The 23,221-nt window shown below is 40.2% G+C and overlaps 1 protein-coding gene across 3 annotated transcripts in view; it reads left to right on the forward strand.

Annotated features, from left to right (window-relative positions):
• The window catches only part of ryr2b (ryanodine receptor 2b (cardiac)), a 97,960-nt gene that overhangs the window by 57,220 nt on the left and 17,519 nt on the right, over nucleotides 1–23,221 (forward strand). For all 3 annotated transcript variants that reach the window (XR_005130812.1, XM_037541959.1, XM_037541960.1), the window contains exons 67-91: nucleotides 917–1,157; nucleotides 3,798–3,885; nucleotides 4,139–4,201; nucleotides 5,101–5,274; nucleotides 5,513–5,563; nucleotides 5,718–5,798; nucleotides 6,392–6,504; nucleotides 6,792–6,888; nucleotides 8,177–8,298; nucleotides 9,300–9,351; nucleotides 9,519–9,572; nucleotides 10,195–10,294; nucleotides 12,606–12,685; nucleotides 13,299–13,375; nucleotides 13,769–13,842; nucleotides 14,041–14,121; nucleotides 14,954–15,042; nucleotides 15,193–15,321; nucleotides 17,961–18,065; nucleotides 18,678–18,759; nucleotides 19,478–20,007; nucleotides 21,106–21,897; nucleotides 22,014–22,078; nucleotides 22,358–22,505; nucleotides 22,664–22,750. Coding sequence is in view for 2 of the 3 variants with exons in the window: in XM_037541959.1 (XP_037397856.1) it covers nucleotides 917–1,157; nucleotides 3,798–3,885; nucleotides 4,139–4,201; nucleotides 5,101–5,274; nucleotides 5,513–5,563; nucleotides 5,718–5,798; nucleotides 6,392–6,504; nucleotides 6,792–6,888; nucleotides 8,177–8,298; nucleotides 9,300–9,351; nucleotides 9,519–9,572; nucleotides 10,195–10,294; nucleotides 12,606–12,685; nucleotides 13,299–13,375; nucleotides 13,769–13,842; nucleotides 14,041–14,121; nucleotides 14,954–15,042; nucleotides 15,193–15,321; nucleotides 17,961–18,065; nucleotides 18,678–18,759; nucleotides 19,478–20,007; nucleotides 21,106–21,897; nucleotides 22,014–22,078; nucleotides 22,358–22,505; nucleotides 22,664–22,750 (3,575 nt within the window). In the remaining variant the exon portion in view is untranslated. The remainder of the gene's footprint in view (nucleotides 1–916; nucleotides 1,158–3,797; nucleotides 3,886–4,138; nucleotides 4,202–5,100; nucleotides 5,275–5,512; nucleotides 5,564–5,717; nucleotides 5,799–6,391; nucleotides 6,505–6,791; nucleotides 6,889–8,176; nucleotides 8,299–9,299; nucleotides 9,352–9,518; nucleotides 9,573–10,194; nucleotides 10,295–12,605; nucleotides 12,686–13,298; nucleotides 13,376–13,768; nucleotides 13,843–14,040; nucleotides 14,122–14,953; nucleotides 15,043–15,192; nucleotides 15,322–17,960; nucleotides 18,066–18,677; nucleotides 18,760–19,477; nucleotides 20,008–21,105; nucleotides 21,898–22,013; nucleotides 22,079–22,357; nucleotides 22,506–22,663; nucleotides 22,751–23,221) is intronic.

Consider the following 23,221-nt stretch of genomic DNA (forward strand, 5'->3'; position numbering starts at 1 on the left):
ACTTCAGAGTTTGATCGTAGGGCTAAAGATTCACTCGGCTCTCCTCTCCACACTATCAGATTGTCCACAGCATCAGCCAGTTCGAGCTCTGAACTGCAAAATCACTTCAGACTGTGAACATTTGTAGCAAAGGGCAAATCGGGGTTAAAATCAGTCAAATAATTGTGTAGTGTACACCCAGTCATATATAACGTACTATGCAAATATTTGAGGCATTTGACAAAATAATGTCTTAATCACTTATGTGCACACAAAACACGAATATTAGAAAAATACAAATAATGCTCATGCAAATATAAAAAAATAGTGATCTTAAGAGTTTAAATGTGTTTAAATAATTATTTACAAATATTTCCTCAAGGAAGTACAGCATCATTTGTAATTACTCATCCAGTACCAGTTGGCTCACTCAATCAGGTGTGTCAGTGATGGAAGATGGGGGAGCTGGAGCCTGTCACAGCAGTCATTGGGTGGAATGACTCTGGACACCCTGGACCGGTCACAAAGATATATACAGATATATACATTTACTCACACCTAGGTGCAATTTAGCATGTCCAGTTGGCCTGACTGGACTGTGGGAGGAAACCCACGCAGACACAGGGAGAACATGCACAGAATGGGGGGGAAACCACACAGAAATGGCCCAGGCCCTCCTTGCTGTGAGGTGACAGTGCTACCCACTGTCACTCTGATAAAAATGAGAAACATTATAGCAAATGTAATTGTCAAAAATGATCATTTCCAAGTAGTAACTTAGTGAAAAAACAAATACACGCAGTTTATCCCAAATGTTGATCAGCCAAGACTCAGTGTCCGAAGTTTTTGTCCTTAATTGTTTTTAACTGCACAAGCTTAAGAAGTCCCATGATGCTTTGAACATGTATTTCCAGCTAACTTATTTCCATTGTTTTAGTTTTTGTTCAGCCACTTGTTCATAAGGCGGAGCCTCGCCTCCTGAAGAGTCACTTCCTGCCTTTGATGGAAAAACTAAAGAAGAGAGCAGAGTCGGTGCTGCAAGAAGAGGAGCGGATGAAGACGGAGGGGTGTGGCAATTTGGCAGAGGCGGAGCTTGCTATCCAAGGGAAATTTACAGTGGTGGTGCAAGATCTGTATGCTTTTTACCCCCTTCTCATCCCATTTGTAGACCATCATAGGTAAGCTGAAGCTGCCTGAAGTACACAAAAGCTTAAACTTTGGCATTATATACACGGTGTGCACAATTATTAGGCAAGTCTTATTTTTGAGGATTATTTTTATTAATGACCAACCACAGTGCTCTCGGTCAATCCAGAATGTTAATAAGCCTCAAACATGAATGTTTAAGAAAGTAAAAGTGAGGTTTTGGCTTTCTAAGGAGAATATCTATATGTGCACAATTATTGGGCAACTATAATGGTGCAGAATTATTACGCAGCTAAATGAAAAACATTTTCCCATCTCACTTTATTTTCATCTGTTCAAGTGAGAATTATAAACAAACTCAAAGCTTTCCAATGAACATTTCTGACATATAAAAAAAAAAATCAGTGACCAATACAGCCACCCTTCTCTTCAATAACAGTGATAAGCCTTCCATTCACGGAGTCTATCAGTTTCTTGATCTGTTGATGATCAACTTTTTGTGCAGCAGCAGCCACAGCCTCCCAGACCCTGTTCAGAGAGGTGTCCTGTTTTCCTTCACTGTAAATCTCCCGTTTAAGAATTACCCACAAGTTCTCAGTTGGGTTCAGGTCAGGTGAGGAAGGGGGCCATGTCATAAGTTTTTCATCTTTAACGCCTTTACTGGCGAGCCATGCAGAGGAGTACTTGGATGCATGTGATGGAGCATGTCCTGCAGAAAAATCATGGTCTTTTTGAAAGATGCAGATTCTTCCTGGACCACTGCTTAAAGAAAGTGTCTTCTAAAAACTGGCAATAGGCTTGGGAGTTGATTTTGAGCCCATCTTCAACCCGAAAAGGTCCAACCGGCTCATCTTTAATAATACAAGCCCATACCAGTACCCCACCTCCACCTTGCTGGCGTCTGACTCGAAGTGGAGCTCTGTCCCGTTACTGATCGTGCCACGGGCCCATCCATCTGGTCCGCCAAGAGTCACTCTCATTTAATCAGTCCTTAAAACCTTTGAAAAATCTGTCTTCAGATTCTTCTCGGAGCAGTCTAGATGCTTCAGCTTATGTGTCTTGTTCAGTGGTGCTCGGGTTTCAGCCTTCCTTACCTTGGCCATGTCTCTGAGCGCTGAACATCTTGTACTTCTTGGTACTCCAGCTAGGTTGCAGTTCTGGAATATGACAGAACTGGAAGATAATGGGTTCCTGGTAGCTTCACGCTTGATTCTTCTCAAATCCTTGTGAAAGTTAATTTGCATCTTTTTTTCTCAGCACGTTTCTTGCGACCCTGTCGACTATTTGCAACAAAACGTTTGATGGTTCTGTGATCACGCCCCAATATCTTAGCAATTTCAAGAGTTCTGTATCCCTCTGAGAGACTTTTGGTCATTTTTGACTTTTCAGAGTCAGTTCAATCTTTTTTGGCCCATTTTGCCTAAAGAAAAAAGCTGCCTCATAATTATGCACACCTTGATATAGGGCGTTGACCTCCTTAGGCCACACCCTCCCTCATTACACAGATACACATCACCTGCTAGGCTTAAATCCATTAAGCATTCAAGTTTATCCAGCTTAGAATTAGAAAATATACCTAAAAATAAGATTATGGTCAAAATACTCATTGCCTAATAATTGTGCACACAGTGTATTATGTAATATTATGTGTGTGTGTGTGTGTGTGTGTGTGTGTGTGTGTGTGTGTGTGTGTGTATATATATATATATATATATATATATATATATATATATATATACATTTATTATAATACCAGAAAGATTCTTTGTGTATAATTAATAAATAATAATGAATAATTACACTCATAAATACACTCACTGTCCACTTTTAGGAAATTCTCCTTTGTACTGTATTTTGCTGTAAACTGGCCATTGTTTATTCAAAATATGCCAAATTCCCCACAGTGAAATATCGGCACTTGTAGTAGTCCTTGACATATTACATGAATACTTGAAATATTCAAAATGTAAATGTCCCCAGGTGCTCAGTCTTTTAAGCTTTCCCTATTTGCTTGGCCTAGACAACTGGCGCCCTTTCTTTGTTGCAAGTTCATTCATTCTTGGGCTCAGTTTCTGAGCTGTTGAGCTCACCTTAGGTGTTTATCCTGGTTGAACAGCAGCTGAAATGCACTTAGTGTGTTTGGTGATATGACTGATGTGGAATAGTGTAGAATTGAGGTGTTACTGCTGTCCCATAGACTGTTGTTGGGGTAGGAGAGTCAGAGTGATATTATGCTGCAGTGCATGCTGGGCACTGTAGTGCAGAACATTGTGTTGGGCTCTAGCTGCATCTGTGGTTGCACAATTTGTCAGCTCAAGTCTACACCAGATATTATTTGTTTGGTGGACCATTCTCAGTACAGGGGCCACACTGCTAGGTATAGAGTGGTCCACCATCCAGAAATATCCAGGCAAGAGCAGCTCTGCAGTCAGAAACTGACCATGAAGGATGAAGGATCTAGAGGATGACTGATAAAAACTGGTGCAATAGATAGGCTACAGTCACTAACTGTGCATCAGCAAGGTGGAGCTACAAGATTCTAATAAAGTGGCTGGTGAGTGTATATTGCATATGACTATAATAATATAATAATTTAGCAGTAATAAGTAACACGTACAGTCACGTGACTTTATCCAGTACTGCACACAATACCTGCTGTGTGTTCTTGTCAGAATGAGGTGGCTGAGAGAAATGAATGAAGACTCTGAGAGGCTCTTCTTCCTGGTAGCAGATGTTTTCATTTTCTGGGCTAAATCTCACGTGAGTTGCTCTCGTACACGCTTTCATTCTCATTTTGTTTGATGTATACAGCACTTAGTAGTGTTCTTGAAGGGGCTTGACATTTCTCTAGTTCCAATACTAACACTTGCAACATTTCCAAAGGATTGATATCTTGAATACTTCATACTACCACCAATCAAAGCATACATTGTATGTACATGTATTTGCCTTTTGCCACATTATTTAAACAAAGTATGTGTGGTGTTCGGCTGTGTGCGAATTGATTTTGCAGAACTTCAAGTGGGAGGAGCAGAACTTTGTGGTTCAGAATGACATCAACAGCATTACATTTCTGGTGGGTCGTGGTAACAGCTGTATGACCAAGGTTTGCTCTCAGGGTTCTCTGGTGGTTGGATAGTGTAGCGGTTAACACCTCGGCCTTCTACAGTGTAGACTGGGGTTCAATCCCCTACCAGGACAAGCACCCTACGCTATACCAATAAGAGTCCTTGGGCAAGACTCCTAACACCGCCTTGGCCTGCCTGTGTAAAATGATCATGTTGTAAGTTGCTCTGGATAAGAGCGTCAGCCAGATGTAAAATGGATTCGTTTTGGTTTGAATGAAGTGAGAATAAAGTGTCCATTCAGTGCGCAGATCAGTTCTATCAGGAACTTGTCTAAATAGAACTGGAGCAGTAGTTCAACTTAACACTGTATTATTTTTCACTGGAAAACCCTGCAAAACACAAAGACTGCGATTTTCAGCTGCTGAGGAACTTTGACATTGATCAAAAATATGGTTTCACCAACATAGTATGGTTCAACAACAGAGTATGGTTCAATTATAATTATCATAATCATTTTAAAAATAAACAGAACCTAAAAATCTTCAGGGCTGCTGGTGTTTTACATTTTTATTGTAATTTACAATAATAAAATAAAATAGAAGTATACAGAAGGCAGTATCTTTATCAGAACAAAACCTTTTTTTTTTGTTAGAGTTTGGAAACGTTTAAAATGTACAGTATGTGTTTCCCATTTTATAGTCAATGGATCAATATTAAATTTCCATAATTACTTGAAAAAAAGTCTTCCTTTAACTTCCATTCAAAGATAAGATTTTTTTTCCCTTCTCTTGCAAAATAACCTCTTTGGAGACGTGAAGCTTCATCATAAGATCGACAGTATGTATATATGTATATGGGTAATAAGTATATAAGAAGAAAAAAATTGAGCTGAGTGAATGTTCAACAGGGTGGAGTGTGTGAAGGTGAGAGGAGGAAGATGAAGAGGGGCAAGGACGAGCGGTACTCCACGCACACCTCACTGATCGTGGCCGCCCTGAAGAAGCTCCTCTCCATTGGGCTGAACCAGTGTTGCCATGGTGATCGGGGCCTGATTGCTGTGGCCAAGGGCCGTTTCTCTGAGGTAGGCTCTGCCATCTGCGCTGCTGGATCAGGCCCTAAATGAACGAAATTCAACCTGAGATGACTATGAGCTGAACTGTAGCCTTGATGAACCCAGCTGTTAAGACGTCTGCTGTGATGTGGCACTAAAGGAAGTGACTCTGATTGCATGCATACACCATATGTGACCGAGGCAGTCGACCCTCTGCCTTGTAATGCCCATGCATAAAGCCACTCTCTCTGTGATGTGTCTCTTGTAGAAAGACACAGAGGATGAGGTCCGAGCATGCATTCGCAGCAACCTGAAAGAGGTAAGCCTGAAGCCAGAAGATCAGGTTGTCATCTTTACCTACAAAACAAGAAACTTCACAATTCATGAGTCTGAACATGAATTTTGACCTTATAAACCTCAATTAAGCTCTAAGACTCTTTCTGAAAGATCTCACGTTCACTCTTTGTCCTAAGGACATTTCTGATGGGTCGATGGAATCCTTGCGTGTTAAGAGGGTCCTGACCATAGCTCGTGTCCTTTTCCATCTGGATCAGGTAAGTCTGCTTTGGAAGAGCTCCCTTTTCCAGCCTGTTGCGTGGCCATTCTGCACGCCATGCTCAGTTAGCAGGCGTGGTTACTGAGGTCTGGGGATGAGTCAGCGTTCGCTGCCTTCTTTAGATGTATTTGTTCATTTATTAATATGCATACTTTCACTACTTCATTTATTAAAATATCAAATTGTGTTTTGAAATTTAAAAAGTTTGTACAAAGTTACAGGGTTTCTTTAGATGTGTTTCAGAGTATATTACACACATTGTAAAAATAACAGAAATGGAAAAGCACCCAAAACGAATATTTAGCATAGAATAATGTGATGAAGTTTAAATAATAAATAATATTATAGCAAAACTCTCTTTAAAGAGACCTGGTGAGAAATTTACATTTATCAAGTGTGACAATTCAGAACTCCCTGTCCTCAGTCACTAAAGCACTGTGCAGTTAAAAGTAGTATCAAATATTAAAATTTATCAGCTGATATAGTTGATTATCAGAATTTCTGAGCGCTTTAAAATCAGTATTGGTTACTCAATTTTCATATCAGCCAGGCTCTGGTTCATCCATTCCTTGCTGTGTTGTGTTCTCCCAGGTTGAGCATCCTCAGAAGAGTAAGCGAGCAGTGTGGCAGAAGCTGCTATCCAAGCAGAGGAAGCGGGCAGTGGTGGCCTGTCTCAGGATGACCCCTCTCTACAACCTGCCCAGGTGCTTTACTGCTGGAACCTCAACACTACTACCAACTCTGCACAGAGTTTAGGAATATCTGTAACCGACTCATTCAGCTCATTTCCCCAAAAACATTATACATAGTGAGCTAACACTGGCTAATGTTCAGTCTCCTGTCCTCATGTCTGTCTTGCATTGGTGAGGCTGTTGTCAAATTCATGGTAATCTGATTCATCTGTTTGATTTATTGCTTTGTTATAGACAAACATTTTCTTCAATACAGCGTGTTGACAGTGGCCGGGGCGTTTTTTTTTAACTCTTTATAGGCACAGAGCCGTGGATTTGTTTCTGCAAAGCTACAGAAAGATCTGGGTGGAGGCAGAGGAGAGCTTATACGAGAACAAGCTGATTGAAGATTTAGCAGTGAGTTTCAATGACTCTATGTGTGCGTTTAACTCGTTTTGCTCGTTTTGCTTGTGCCTGAACTGCATTGCACCTGTTTGCGAAGTTTGTACTTATAAAGTTGGTTGGTTGGATAGTGTAGTGGTTAACAACTCTGCCTTCTACACTTGTAGACTGGGGTTCAATCCCCCACCTGTGCAAGCGCCCTACACTATACCAATAAGAGTCCTTGGGCAAGACTCCTAACACCACCTTGGCCTCCCTGTGTAAAAATGATCAAACTGTAAGTCGCTCTGGATAAGAGCGTCAGCCAAATGCCATAAATGTAAAAAGTTTTTAGTAAGTCCTTAGTTACATTTCAATTTTGGTCATCTTTTCAATAAATCCAGATGCACTAACAATCCGTAAGCCATGTCTTAAATAGTAACAAATACGTAACGTGTAACGCAGCAACAGTGGCTAAACACTATCTCTTTAACTTGACGATGACATGTTCACTACTAGTTCATAAACATGCTGCCATGGAAACATGAACGGCAGCTTGTGCTGATGTTTTGAGCAGGAAAGTAAAACCGCAGTATTTAGTGTTTCAACTGAAGTGTATCAGGCTTGATAAAATGTTATATATGATATTGATATGATATTGGGCTCTAATATCCATGTAGCTGTTTGCTGTCTGAAAGTACTGTCAGAAGGCTCCATATGTTTCAACGGAGCCCTGGCTGAAAAGAGAAGGCTCTGTGTGCGTCGACGGAGCCCGAGCTTGGGGCTCTAGGATCCCAAGGGAGAGAGATGGGCCCCACGCTTTAGAATAAGCTGAAGCTATTACAATAGGAAGCAGATGTGAACTATACCTTAAAGACGACAACAACTGGGGTACAAATTTCTGCTCCCGAAGAGACTGGGCAGAGAACATTTGGCAAGTTTCTCTCCAAGCTGGTTCGCGAAAGCTTGATCCTGACTTCGATCTCTAAATGCAAATAAACTTCCTTTTCATGCAAGAGACGGGTGTCACCGACGAGTTCCTTCTTACATTTACTGCATTTGGCTGACGCTCTTATTCAGTGCGACTTACAATTTGATCATTTTACACAGGGAGGCCAAGGTGGTGTTAGGAGTCTTGCCCAAGGACTCTTATTGGTATAGTGTAGGGTGCTTGTCCTGGTAGGGGATTGAACCCCAGTCTACAAGACAGAGGTGTTAACCACTACACTAACCAACCACCACACCTTAACCTATCCTATGTTGGCATCAGTGTTTGTTTCTGCCTTTCACATTCTCTTTTTAAGAAGATGTCATTTTGTATCAGAAAGCAACAGATGGAGAGAGTTTTGAGAAGGAGAGCAGAGAGGGAACAAAGGAGAACAAAAAGACTGACCCGCTTCATCAACTCATCACTTTCTTCCGTCAAAGTGCCCTAAGTGCGAGGAGGTGAGTGTGGGACTGTGTGTGGCTGAGTATGTGCCTGAGAGTGTGTGACAATAGCGTTTCACTGTTGTACAGCAAATGACAATATTAGAGAGACGTTTGGTAAGGAATGAACACGTTTTCCCTCGTATCATAAATGTAGTCCATCAACCAAAAACCAAGACATGCTTGATGTCTGAAGTTTGCCTCTTTACTTTAAAATGGACGGACGTACAGACAGAACTCCTACTACTGTTTTTATCACCAATCCGACACCCTTTTTCCGTTTTTGTAGATAACAGCATATCATACATGTCAGAAACCATTTAAACTAGTCTTTTTGAGATTACTTAACACGTCAACATGGTTTAGGTAAGGGTTTGATGAATTAAACCATGATCTGAACTTCTGCAAAAATGCATGTAAGCGTATTTGCAAGACACAGCAAAGCAAAGTGACTCTGCAGTGCCTTGCAAACAAATGATGATTGGTCAAGCCAGGAGGCCCTAAGGTATGGACCCTAAATGCAAATACACAAAATATAGCATGAAAGAAAAATGCACACTGGAAAGATGAACATTCTAAGAACTGCAAGGTATCTGTGGATTTCTGAAAGAGAAATGAATGCTTTCAATATTTTTGTTATTGTTATGAATAAGTACATATCAAGTATGTTTTTTTCGATTCATTTTCCACACTGTAAGACTTGTGGATGATATATTATAGGCATATTTTTGTACATTCAGGTTTGGTAAATGTGACTGTCATGTGTTGACAGACACTCGTGGAAATGTCTGTGCAGGATGACAGAAGTATTCACCCCTTAGATATGGACTTTGCATTGTATTAGTGTCTAATGGTGGAGTATAAGCTTCTGTTACTTGTTAGATACCAAACTTGTCTTGGCTGATTGATTTAATTTGGTGTTAATGGTAAAAGTGTAGATCTTTCACTGAACTATTCCATTAACAGTACGGGACACAAAGCGCCTTACTTACGCTTTTTCTCTCCCTGTGTGTCCACAGCAAACCAGAAGAGGATGCTCTGTACCTGGGCTATGCTGACATCATGGCCAAGGTAGGAGCCACTGCTGAGAAAAATATAATCTTTTATTCCTTTTACCTGAAAAGATGTTTTCCTAATATCATCACAACCCTTTCCACTGCACCTTTGCCTGAGAAAGTTTATTTACAGTTCTAATATGACCGTCGTGACCAAAGTGATCTCTTCTGATTTCACTGCAGAGCTGTCAGACTGATGACGATGATAGTAATGATAAAGAAGTGAAATCCTTTGAGGTGAGCCATGAAGATGATTTACAGAGGTCCTCTGCTGCCTCCACAGGCTAGAATGCCCTGCACAAAATGTGCTATAGAGAAGCAGATGTTGGGGAAACATGCACTCCACGTCCACTTCAGTAGGAACCACTACCTTGTAGCACACACCAGCCATGTTTTAGCACTTTTGTTTGTAAGTGCAAAGCCGCTCTTGGCTGGATATTGTTGGGTGGTGGACAACTCTCAACCTAGTAGTGATGCTGATGTCTGTAAATACCCCAGCAACACCTACTATGACTGCCATGTCAGTGTCACTGCTGTGCTAAGAATAAACAACCACCCAAGTAACATTTTGAAAACTGTGGTCAGAAACTGACCAGTGATGAAGGTGGTAGAGGGGAGATGGGCTACAGTCTGTAATTTTTCACCTGTATTGTGAATATATAAGGTAGATGGAGCTCATAAAGTTTACAGTAAGTAGAGCGACAAGGTAGATGTTTCTGCTAAAATGGACTTGGTGTTTTTGAGAAGGCTTCAAACGGTTAACGATAAACACAGGGATTCTTGAAGAACAACCCAGTTCGAGTTTCAAGTCTGTACAGTTTCTCCTTTTATTGTGTGCTGATTGATTGATTGATTGCAGGAGAAAGAGCTGGAGAAGCAGAGGCTTTTGTATCAGCAGGCCAGATTACATGATCGTGGAGCAGCAGAGATGGTCCTACAGAGACTCAGTGACAGCAGAGGTAAGCAGACCACCACAGTGCAACCTACTGCATCCTTCTGCAATCACTTGTGAATAATAGACATTCAGGTTTTCACACTTTGTTCTATTAAGATTAGAGTTGTTTCCTGTGTGGGAACCTGGAAAAAATAGATTTATTCTTTGGTCAACAGCAACTAGGCAGATTATCCACAAGGTGAAGCAGAAGAACACAGTGGCAGGTGCAGTTAATAGAATAGAACTTAATAATTGTACCTTAAAATAATTTTGGTGGTACATTGACTTATAATAGTGAGATTGGTGTCTCTGTCTTTGCCACACTGGGCGCAGAATGCCTGCTATTTTACTATGAAACTTTGGGGGAGTGGGCATGAGACCTCTTGCGATACTTCATAGCGATTTTTGGTACCATGTCGTACACCAACAACTATGGGTCTTCAGCTAGCTATAAGAAGAAGCTAGCTCGGTATTCCCAGTATGAACATCATTTGTTTTACAGAAGCGAGTCTTATTTTACAGCATCTAATTTCAAGGAAATTTTAACTTACTCAATGGAAGATGACAGTCAACTCTCAGGTCTGTTACGTAGCTGCTCACCATATGAAAATGCTGAAATGTAAACATGTGTAAACATGTTACTTAGCCAGATAGCTAACTGCATTTAGCTATTGTTACTGGTGTACAAAAGTTTAACAAAACTAAAGGGCTATAAACTTGAAGCTATGAATATTGTGTTGCAGCTTCATACTATTTATCACTGCTCTTCAGTTTCAGTTTCAGTTTCAGTTTCCCAAACGCTTTAGCTGAGGCCGCTAACATTAATCCTCCTAATAAACAGGCACACATTCACCTCAGTCTCATTAATCACCACCTTCAGTGTAATATTTTATCTGAGGAATTTTCATCAACATTAACACTCGACAGTAATAAGGGTGGACAGTGGAGATCGTGTCTGCAGTGTCTGAGATTTTTTAAGTGCTGTCAGTAAAAACTTTCATAAGTCACAGGGCCATTTTCAATGTACATAAATTTAACGTCATTCTGCCAGTTATAGTGAACTGTGTTGCCTTTCACTGCACAAAATGATAGAAACAGATGGTCAAAACAGAGGTTAAGACAGCTCTGAGGTTGTCTTAGGATGTTACAATGTTTCTATAATACTATTTTCTTATCTGGAATTAATAGATGTGCTAGTCATACCTACAGTTGTCATGGTGACTAAGCAGATAAGATTTCAGACTTAGGAAGTTTCTGTAATATGGCCCCTGGCCTTCTTCCTTTGGACCAATGAGTAATAACTTATTAGTTAGCTTCCTTGTCTTGTGTTGTTGCCCTTGCTTGATGTTTTGCTCTGTTAGCAAAGTCGTCGACTCTGCCATTTTAACAGAGGTTTAGCTGGTAGCTAGACATCTCAAGGGGATGTTAGCAAACATGCTAGACCACACACTCTTTGATTTTCTTTCACTTCTGATGTCGTCTTGACTGGTTCTGTATCAGCTTGTCAACAAATGTACATGTATGACGGTCCATATGGGGGGCTCACAGCTTTTTTTGTGGTGTAAAAGTGAAACACCCATTCCAAATAAAGCTTCTTTAAGATGTTTTATGTAAAAGCGGACTGGGTATGGAATAGCTGCAACACAAGCATGATGCTTGAATGCAAAACTTACAGCTCACGCACAGCACACAAAGTGTTCTAATATCAGTACCAGCATGCAGATCGACAAAGACCACAGATCTTGATATACTGGGAGAATGGAGTAGAATCCAAATCACTGTTTACTTCTGGAAATGTGCTAGCATTCAGTTCATAAAGCTTGAGTCCACTTTCCCTGTGAGATGCATTTGGCTTATATTTCTCACTTATTGCTCTGTCTAGTGACTTATAGGAACTCTGTTGCCTTGAGCTTTCTTCTTTATTATCTTTGGCCATGGAATAGGTTCCTGGCAGACTGTGATGTAATATTTACACTCTAATGGGCTGTCTGTCTTACCCTTAATGGCACTACGCCAGGCCACACCTGATCAGAGTGATATACCCTTTGATCATTTGGCTGTGCTGTATTTGGAGCTGACAGGGAATCATAATGAAGCACTGTTCCTCAAGGACAACGGTTGGGTAGTCTTCCCTATAAGTGTGCAGTGTCTGCATGGACAAATGCCACACAGCTTAGAGAGCCAGTCTTTAGGCACTGGAGGACTTATGTAGCTCAAGAACAGCTCCAAGGCTATCTTTTGTAAATGTGAAAGAGCAGGCCGACCCTTGAAGAGGTCAGTGAATGCCGACTTGCTTTCTGTTTTGCTCTAGTGTGTGTCCTTTTCATGTTTTACAGGTACTATGGGGCCAGTGGCGGCGTCCACTCTTCAGCTTGGTATAGCCATCCTGAATGGAGGAAATACTGCTGTACAGCAGGTAAGTTTGAGTAGATGTTTTAGTATGACCACAGATCATATACACTCACTGGCCACTTTATTAGAAACCCCTACCTTGTAACTCCACCTTGCTTGTGAAAGGTTAGAAACTCTAGCCCATCGGGTGATGCTTAGCTTGTATTAGGCATCCTCTAGCCCTTCATTAGTGTTCAGGTCCTGACCACCAAGCTGCTTATGGCTGGATAGCTTTGGATGGCGAATCACTGTGGTGCTGAGAATGGTCCACCATCCAAATAATATCTGGTCAGTCTTAGTCCTGTGGTCAGAAATAGACCAGTGATGAATAGGATACAAGGTTGTGCAAATAGCTACAGTCTGTTTAGCTACAAAGTAAACCTATTAAATAGGTAGATTTCAGAGTGGACAGTAAATGGAAGTAGGGGTTTTCTAATAAAGTGGACAGGGAGTATATTTTATTTAAGCCGTTTAATTTAGATATCATCACAACTAGTGTTAATCTCGGAATTTTAATATCGGTATAACTTGTTCCCCTTCTGATTTTTTTTAACTAATGTGACATTGTTAATATGTTTCTTTGCCTTTGATTAGAATCTCAGATCCGCTTTTAGTTTCTTCTTTTTGGTATCTGACAGAAAATGCTGGACTACCTGAGAGAGAAAAGGGATGTGGGATTCTTTCACAGCCTGGCTGGTCTCATGCAGTCCTGCAGGTAAAAGCATGACACCATAGAAACAATTCTGTGCAAATGTTTTAGCATAACTGTTTATCGGCATAGTAAGCTGTGTTTTCACTAATATTACAACACATATAAATAGTTATAGTATAATAGTGACATGTTTTTTTCCATGCATCACAGCTTAAAAAGTACTTTTTTTGTGACAAACAAATCTATTATTTTGTTTTTAAGCGCATATTTATAATTGGCTTTTTTCATCTTAAGTCTTATTTCAAAGTTAAGGTTTTGACTGTAGGTTGAGGCTCTGTATTGTTTCCATGTGCAGCAGTCTGTTAGAGTCAGATGTCTGTAGTTTCAGTATGTGTTCAGTTATCTGTTATATTGCATTATCTGTTATATTCTGTGTGTTGCACGTCTTTGTTGCAGTGTGTTGGATCTGAACGCTTTCGAGAGGCAGATCAAAGCGGAGGCTTTAGCAGTGGCAGATGAAGACAACACAGGTGCATCTCAGACATCTGGAGCAATTTGCTCAATTTTGGAAAGAGTCTTTGAAATGTAATGTAGCCACTGAGAGAAAAGCAGGGATAACTGCAGTGGTCTACTTCTGGACTGCTTTATCTGCCTGTCTGTCACATTGTCCCTTATCCCTCTCTCTCCCTCTCTCTCCCTCTCTCTCTCTCTCTCTCTCTCGGTTTCAGGTGATAAGGTTATGGCAGATGGGCAATTGACCTGTGACCTCTTCCGGTTTCTTCAGCTGCTTTGTGAAGGACATAATGCAGGTGTTTGTCATCACATTCAACCACAGAAACAACTTAGTAGTTGTTCTCTCTGCTCAACTTCTGAAATTGCCAACTATTCAAGCAGTAGAACAGGAGAGGGAGTGTGTTATCGCGAAATAACAATAGATCATCACAGCCGTGATGTTATTGGCGATAACACAGACCTTTAGTGTTCTATTGCTGTGAATATGCGGCGTTTAATATGTTTTAATGTTCGCAGTTCCTTCCGCCAAATTATAGCTCCTTAATGGACAGTTTGTGAATTTAGTGTAGTCTCATCTTCAGGGTCTGACCAAATCAGCTGTCAGTCAAATGTGATATTAAAAGTATCCATTTTCTGTTTGTGGCAAAGTAAGAAGTAAAAACGTTCAAATGGCTTGAGCGTCTCCTACAGCTGTCAAGGTCGTTGCTTAGCAATGACTCCTCAGTGAAGTGATGGTGTGATGTTATGGTGAAATAACAGCAGAACACTTCTCAACCAATCAGCTTGCGAGGTCGGAACTGACTGTTGTGTAAATGGTCAATACAGACTTGAGATTACTCTGAATACGTTGTCAGATTAAGATCTTACGCTCATTAGAATATCCTCTTTATAAAAACCACGGTCCGCATCATCCTTATATTTACTCTGCTTGCTTTCCTTTTCCTTTACTTTATGTACTTGTGTAATCTATTTTTCTCTTTCTGTGTACATTAAATCCCTTAATATGCTTTATCTTTTTAGGTTTATACGAGGCTTTGTTGTTTATTTGTTAATGTGCCTGCACAGCTCTTTCAAATTTGAAATGTAGGAACAGTAACAAGTGTTCGATTTGTTACTACTTTGGCGTAGATTTGCAGAATTATTTGAGGACTCAGACAGGAAACAACACCACAGTCAATATCATCATCTCCACTGTGGACTACCTGCTCAGAGTGCAGGTAAATTGGTTCCTCTAAGTTGTAACAATGGGTATATACATTCACTCACTGCACCAGAACAAGGGATAAGGCTAATTATGAAATTATGAAACAGGATCAATAGTCTGTGGTGAATATACTTGACAGTACTTGATCGTGTGGTCTGTTCAGGAATCCATCAGTGACTTCTACTGGTATTACTCTGGGAAAGATGTGATCGATGACCATGGCCAACGCAACTTCTCCAAGGCCATCCGGGTGGCCAAGCAAGTCTTCAACACACTCACTGAATATATTCAGGTGAGGAGAAACAATTTGGATGAGAAATCCTTGGGTATCTTTGAGTTTAGCCTAAGAAAACAAATAAACGTACAGTATGAAAATAGTTTTCAGGTTAAAATTCCAGGTTAGGTATGTACTGAGTCTTATTATTCAGTAACTACAGGGTCTTCAGTGCCAACTGGTTGAGCTGTTCTTATGTTATAAAAGTGTGTAATAAAACACGGGGGAAGGGGTTAAAGAACCACAGGTCTTAGAAAAAAGTCATGGTAGCACTTTATTTCAAGGCTGCCTAACTGTTGACTTCCTAACACATGCATAAGCATTGACTAACATATCTGTAAAGCAGTGCTTGAGCATTGATGAAGATCTAATGCCACAGATCACAAGATGACATCAGATGTTTTGTAAAGTAAATTACATTGTATTGGCATAAGAGGCCTTAAACTAAATTGATGGACATTCGTTCCATTAACGAACAGTTATGAAGCATCGTTTACAAGTAACTAGAGGCCTAGTTACAAACACAGTTTATTAGTTCTGTGCATTTCTACCTGAACACGATTTACAATTTGATTTAAGGAGACCTGTGTGTTTGCAAACATAAGAACTCTACCGTCACAAGAGCTACCTTTTTAATTTTAATAATATTACATAATGTATATCGCTGTTGTCAGAAGAAACCCTTGTTCTCCATTTTTTCATTTCTGTTTTTGACATAATTTGCCATTTATATTGTATATAAATTTCATGATGAATGGACCAAAATAAATGAACCAAAACGACTTGGAAAAATTCCGGTTCCATTGACTTACATTAAAAGTAAAGTACGTTTTTTCTTCTACTGTAAAGTTAGCATTATGTAACATTGGGGAGCAATGAGGAGGTGGACGCATGTCCATCATAAGGGTCGAAACGGTCCAGGGTCAGAGAGCCAATAAGGAGAACAAGAGGGACAGACATAATGCAAAATGAACACAGGATAAACAGACTAAGGAGGCTGGAAGAAACACCAAACAAAACAATCCAAACCATACATCAAACAAAGACCAGCGAGAAACTCAGGAAAACACAGGGCTTAAATACAAGAGGGCTAACAAGGGATAACAGGACACAGGTGGAAAACACAGGTGGTAACAATTAAGGGCGGAGTCTGAAAACAAGGGGGCAGGACCGGGAGGTAAACACAAGCACATGTAGGACTGGAAGGTAAACACAGGCACATGGACAGAACTGGGAGGAGCCAATTGTGCCACATTTTGGAGATATGAGATTTTCTTCTGACAGCAGTGAAATATTCATATATGTTCTTTTAATTTTGATGCTTGAATATGTTTAAAACATTTTTTACATGCTTTTGTGCTCAAATAAGTAATATTTTTCCGAGGGTATTTCCACTTTGTAGTGGCGTACAGTATTCATACATGTGTTAACCCTCTATTGCTTAGTGTTGCCACTCAATTTTACTAGAAAGCAGTAATATAACATTTTTAAATGTTTTTCCATTTAATTGTGGATAAAGGGTCTTTTACTTTGTAAGGACAAATACTTTATAACATCACATGACCAATAATTCTTATTATGATGTTGTTACCATATGTTCCAAATACCAATTGAAATTGTATTGATTTCCAGTATTTGAAAACTTTTGGGTAATACATTTCACTAAACATAAGTTGGAATTGTTTGGTCTTGCTTTTTAGTAAAGAGAAGTTTTTAGAGAAAAATTAAATTTTATCGTGCTTAGATTTTATGGTGCTATGGTATGATTGTACATTGTTTCCATATGGCAACAATTTGCCAAATACCCCACTTTAATATTTCCATTGCGTAAGCAAAAAAAAAAAACATTTTTACTCATGTGCCAATAGTAATTTGTGCAATAGAGGGTTAAAATATGCATGGAAATGACCATTTATGTTTGAGAGCATCAGCACTTCCATAGAACCGATATGTGGTGCTCTTAATTAGGCCTATGCCTTATACGTTCCACTACTTGGCATTGCTGCTTCATAACACATCTTATAAACAAAACAAGTTAACGTGCCTTTAGTTTAAGGCATTTAGTTTAAGGCAAAACTGTCATTTATTTGTGACTTTCGCTTTACATTTTTATTAATATTCAAGTGCTGCTTAATAAATATACTAATCAGTGCTTTTGCATTTTTATGAAGGCCGTATGTAGGTAGCCAAAATCACTTAGACTGCAGGGTATTTCACAACACAAGTATTTATTTTTTAAATACATTTAGGTACCAAAATATTCAGATAGAATTCATATTCATGTTGAAAAATTCTTGGATCCGCATGAAAATTTATTACATCAACACAATTACAAAACATTGTACTTACTTTTGGTAAGAATGTAATGTTTTTTTAAACATGTGGATCCGATGTACACAGAATCAAGCAAATTCAAAGTAAAACTTCTACCATTTAAAAACGATATAATTAAAGAGCACTGTACATGACTAAAAAATGTCCTCATACATTTAACATTGCTGTTAGTCTTATAAACATAAAAAATAAAGGAGTAACAAGATTTCTGAATGACTGATTTAGCCAGATAATGTAGGGCACAAGCACAACAGGAGAGGAGACAATCGAACTTTGTATTGTGTTCATGGTATGTGCTTCATCACTGGTTGAATGTTTTTCAGGGTCCATGCACTGGGAACCAGCAGAGTCTGGCCCATAGTCGCCTGTGGGATGCTGTGGTGGGCTTCCTGCATGTCTTTGCCCATATGCAGATGAAACTATCTCAGGTTTGCAAAACCGAAAGACCACCAAACAAGTCTTACTAGGCAGAATATAGGCTCTCGGAATCACTGGATGCATTGAAACTCAGTTCATATGAAATTCCATCCATTCATCCATTTTCTAAGCCGCCTCTCTGTCAGGGTCACAGGGGGGGGGGTGCTGGAGCCTATCCCAGCAGTCATCAGGCAGAAGGTAGGGTACACCCTGGACAGGTCGCCAGTCCATCACAGGGCAGACAGACACAGGCAGTCACAATTTAGCATGTCCATTTGGCCTGACTGCATGTCTTTGGACTGTGGGAGGGAACCCTATGCAGACACAGGGAGAACATGCAAACTCCACACAGAGAGGACCCCGGTCACCCGGCAGGGGAACCGAACCCAGGCCCTCCTCACTGTGAGGCGACAGCGCTACCCACCACGCCACCGTGCCACCCTTCATATGCAATTGCATACATTAATTTTAAGCGTTGTTGATTTAGCATAAAAACACTTCTTTAGAAAGTAAAACTGCTGTGCTATATAAAACATATATGTGACAATGTGGCATAAAAATTCCTTTGATTAATGAAATGTTTATTGAACATATTTGAGGTGACTATATTATGCCGTTTCCAGGATTCCAGTCAGATTGAGCTGCTGAAGGAACTGATGGATCTGCTTAAAGACATGGTTGTGATGCTGCTGTCTTTGCTAGAAGGTTAGAACTATATTTTCAAGAAGTTGGTTTTCTATTCCTGAACAGCTCCGCCCACTTTTTAAATGAATGAATTCAATTGATTTTCTTTTTCTTTTTATCAACCACCTAGATATAAACAAAAAATCATCTAGTGACTTTGAGAACTTACTCACGTAAAGAAAATGTCCCTTAAAGGGGTCCTAAGTAAAAAAACGGTTCTGTATAGAACCAGGAGCACGCAAAGAACCCTTTGTATGATTAAAGGGTTCTTTGGATTGATGGAGAATGTTCTATATAAAACCTTTTTGAAAAGGGTTCTATATAGCACCAAAAAGGGTTCTTCTATTGTTACAAGCTTGACATTATTACAATAGCAGAACCCTTTTGGGGTTTTCAAAAAGGTTCTTTAGGGAAGCATCTACAGCACATGCTCCATCAGTCTGAAGAACCATCTAATGGAGCAAAGAACCCCTTAATTATACAAAGGGCTCTTTGAGCATTTAAGGTTCTGTATATAGAACCATTTTCTTTATTAGAGAACCATTGAAGAACCATCTTTTTTAAGAGTGTAGTAATAAAAACACTAGTAATAAAAGCCAAGAATGAGTGAAGTGAGGGACAAAAGGGCTGCATAAATGAAATTATGCTAATTTAACCTTCATTCCTCGTTAAAAATACTGGTTTATGAACAAGAACCTCACCTGCAGCTTTTAAATTGTGTTATTGTTACCTGTTCTAGGAAATGTGGTAAACGGGACAATTGGCAAGCAGATGGTAGACATGCTGGTGGAATCATCCAGCAACGTTGAGATGATCCTCAAGTTTTTCGATATGTTCCTGAAGCTCAAAGACCTCGTGTCTTCCGACTCCTTCAAAGAATATGATCCAGATGGGCATGGGCTCATCTCCAAAAAGGACTTTCAGAGGGCCATGGAGGGCTACAAGCGCTACACACTATCTGAGATAGAGTTTCTCCTGTCATGTGTGGAGATGAACGAAAACAAGCTCTTGGATTACCAGGCCTTCGTGAGTCGCTTTCACGAGCCAGCCAAAGACATCGGCTTCAACGTGGCGGTTCTCCTGACCAACCTCTCCGAGCACATGCCTCATGACACTCGGCTGCAGAACTTTCTGGAGGTGGCTGAGAGTGTGCTGAGGTACTTCCAGCCTCACCTGGGCAGGATCGAGATAATGGGCAGTGGGAAGCGTATCGAGAGGGTTTACTTTGAGATTAGCGAGTCAAGCCGCATGCAGTGGGAGAAACCACAGGTAATGAACATTGCTTTCTTTAAGGTACAGTGCCAGTCAAAAATTTGAACGTATTCCGTATAACGTTTACAGAATCTTATACTAAAATGCACGGAGGACAAATATAATTAAACTTGTTGGTAATGGCTCCTCGTCTTTTCTAATTAAACACAAATTAGTTTATTTAAAGTAATTTCAGGACATCATGACAAAGGCCCAGTTCCATTTCACCTCTCGCCTCTACCACTTAGCCCTACCCCTCCATCGTGTTCATGTCCAGAGATAGGGTGTCCCGGAGGGTAGGGTGAAGTGTCGGGGCTACAAAAACAAGAAAAATAAAATGGCCAGATGGCTGCACAAGCAACCAAAGAAACCCACAAATGTGAGAATTTTCTCTGTTAAAAATTATGATGACCATTTTATTATCTTAGTTTAATGTTGTTTCAGTGTATTATGGCCCTTTTCTTAGTAACAAGCATAAAAATCACTAGTACAGTACTAATGTCTCAACAGCTAGCTAGCTAAATTTTCCGTTCCAAATTAAATGTTGCTGCAGTTACATTCTGGCACCTCAGGCATCGGAACAGCTGCACTATTTAAGGTGGAATGGGGAAATTTGAACAGTGAGTAGCTTAATAACTATTAACTTCATAATAACTTCAGCTTCATATCACTGAAGAATTAGGGGTGGGTGATAATCAATAATTGATCCCTCTTTGAAGGCTTATGATTCCCTAAATGTAACTAAAGCCCACCCGTGAGGAGCTGAACTTGACCCTCGTCTGCTGTCACTGCAGACGGGCAGGGTCGCCTACAGAGCAGCCGTTAATGAAGTGAAGCTCTTTTTTATTTCAGGGTCCAATTTCATATGGGAAAATTCCCAACACTACCCCTTGTAACTTGTAACTGTTCCAGTGATACATGAAAACGGGGTAGGGGTGAAAATAAGAAATGGGATTGGGCCAAAGTCATGTAGCAGGAAAGGGGTTGTGAACGGTATAAAATGTAAGGTCACTTGGAAAGGACGATAGTTGGCATAGTGAATAGTACCACACAAATGTCTTTTTGTTGCCTTAATTTATAACAACATGTTGTTTTTTGACATTTTTAATGACTCAGGTGAAGGAGAGCAAGCGCCAGTTCATCTTTGACATGGTGAATGAGGGAGGAGAGAAAGAAAAGATGGAGCTGTTCGTTAACTTCTGTGAGGACACCATCTTTGAGATGCAGCTGGCCGCTCAGATCTCTGGCTTTGACCATGGGGAGGAGGCCAAGGGGATAGAAAAGAATGGAATGGCGGAAAGAAAAGAGAAGGATAGAAATGTCTGTGACGAAAAAGGCGACGCTGAAAAGCCAAGAGGCCTTTTCTCATCTTTCTCTTCAAAGATGAAATACATCCTCCTGGCCCCTCTATATGGCTTGATGATGATCCTTTCTCTTCTCTCAATAAAGAACTTGAGGAAACAGATGAAGAAGACGACCTTGAGGGGCTTATTTTTGGCCATCTATTTCTTTTTCCAGAAAGTTCTTAAAGGAATTGGTCGTATAATTTTAGGCATCATTTGCTTCTTCCTCAATCTCCTCTACCTCGTCTTTCTCAGCGGATGGATTATTGAAGTTGCCAAAGAGGCAAAGTTCTCTGAAGTCTTTGGCTGTTTACAGGACCCCACCCTGGATGAGGTCACAGGGCTCAACGAGGGCGTCACTGAGGTGCTGGGTCAGACACACACCCTCTCGTCTCAGGACGTTTTGAGGGCGGTGGGCCTCAATTTGTCAGCTGTGTCCAGAAACCCTCAACTGCTTACTGATATATTCGGCCTCCAGCTGAGAAAGGAAGGAGGGCAGTATACGTTGCTGACCAGAGAGTCAAACGAAAGCCTAAGCGACCTGGTCAATCCCTCCAAATTCCAGGTTTTATACTTTTGTCAATGTTTATAGACTAAAACTCTGCTGGTTAATCGGGTAAACCTGTCAGTTGAGCTCTACAGTGTGTGAATTTTGAGTTTTCTGTGTGTGATGTGAGACAGCAGGTCGTGGTGTCTGAGGAAGATTTGGAAGAGCAGGAGAAGCAATCCGAGACCGAAAAGGCTGAGTAAGTACATTCGCTAGAATACAAGCTTATTACAAGCTTTCATGGCATGTATGACAAACATTCAAGCTTGACGATTTATCACCCCAGTTCCATGAAGAGTGGATTTACACCTTATTTAGAATCAGTCTGTTTTTGCCCCAGTTGTCCAAAGAAAATTCTAAACTGCAGCGTTGGACCAGTTCTGATTTCATTTTAGTCACTCCTCAGTTTTTAATTTTACTGGTCCGAAAAAAATCTACATATTTTTAATGAGCCAAAATGAAAAATGTATTTTTTTAGAAGAGAGGAAGACGAGAAGAAGGATAAGAGGAAGGAGCAGACACCCAGAAGAAGAATCCGGAAAGCCAGCTCGCACAAGGCAGTGGAGCCAGATGTTCAGGAATCAGCTGCTTGGAGAAGGATCTGCTCTCAGAACATGAAACTGCTTGTAAGGCAGCTCTATTTATCAGCCTTTTTGTTTTTCTTTCTTGTTTTTATTTCTGTTCTCGCTCGCTCTCCCACTTGGGCAGACTTCTTTTTTTCACTGACTCTTGGTTCATATATGTGAAGTATCTGTGGCCTAACTAGTATGTCTGTTTTCCACAGAATTATTTTGCCAGGAATTTCTACAACATGCGAGTGCTAGCACTGTGTGTGGCTTTCACCATCAATTTCATCCTTCTTTTCTACAAGGTGAAACATATGTACACCTTAGCCTTCTATTTATATGCTGTCATTCTGAATCAACCTTCTTTTAGAGTAAAATCTGTACATTGAGTGATAGTAAAGACAGAATCTGTTCTATTACGCATTACTGAGCGATAATGTGTGGAGAGGAATTCATGTCAAAATGGCAAGTAGTCACTACAGTGGAGAATTGCGTTGTTTTACTGTCATTTGACCTCTTCACGGAAAAAACAACGCATGGCGATTTGCATGTTAAAAACAAAATGCTGAATTTGTGTCAGAATTGAATGCGATCTACTTCAAAATGGAACAAAAGCATGACTTGCTTTTTACTGTGTAGTACTTTAAAAGACTTTTCTCTGTTGAAATGCAGTCATATAAGTTAAAACAGTGAAAATACAGCGCACACAACATTACTTTCCCATAGTCGACATGTGGAATACATGTCAAAATGAAAAGCAAAACCCCCATAACAGT

This window comes from Pygocentrus nattereri, chromosome 10, assembly GCF_015220715.1.
Source record: "Pygocentrus nattereri isolate fPygNat1 chromosome 10, fPygNat1.pri, whole genome shotgun sequence".
Taxonomy (NCBI): Eukaryota; Metazoa; Chordata; class Actinopteri; order Characiformes; family Serrasalmidae; genus Pygocentrus; species Pygocentrus nattereri.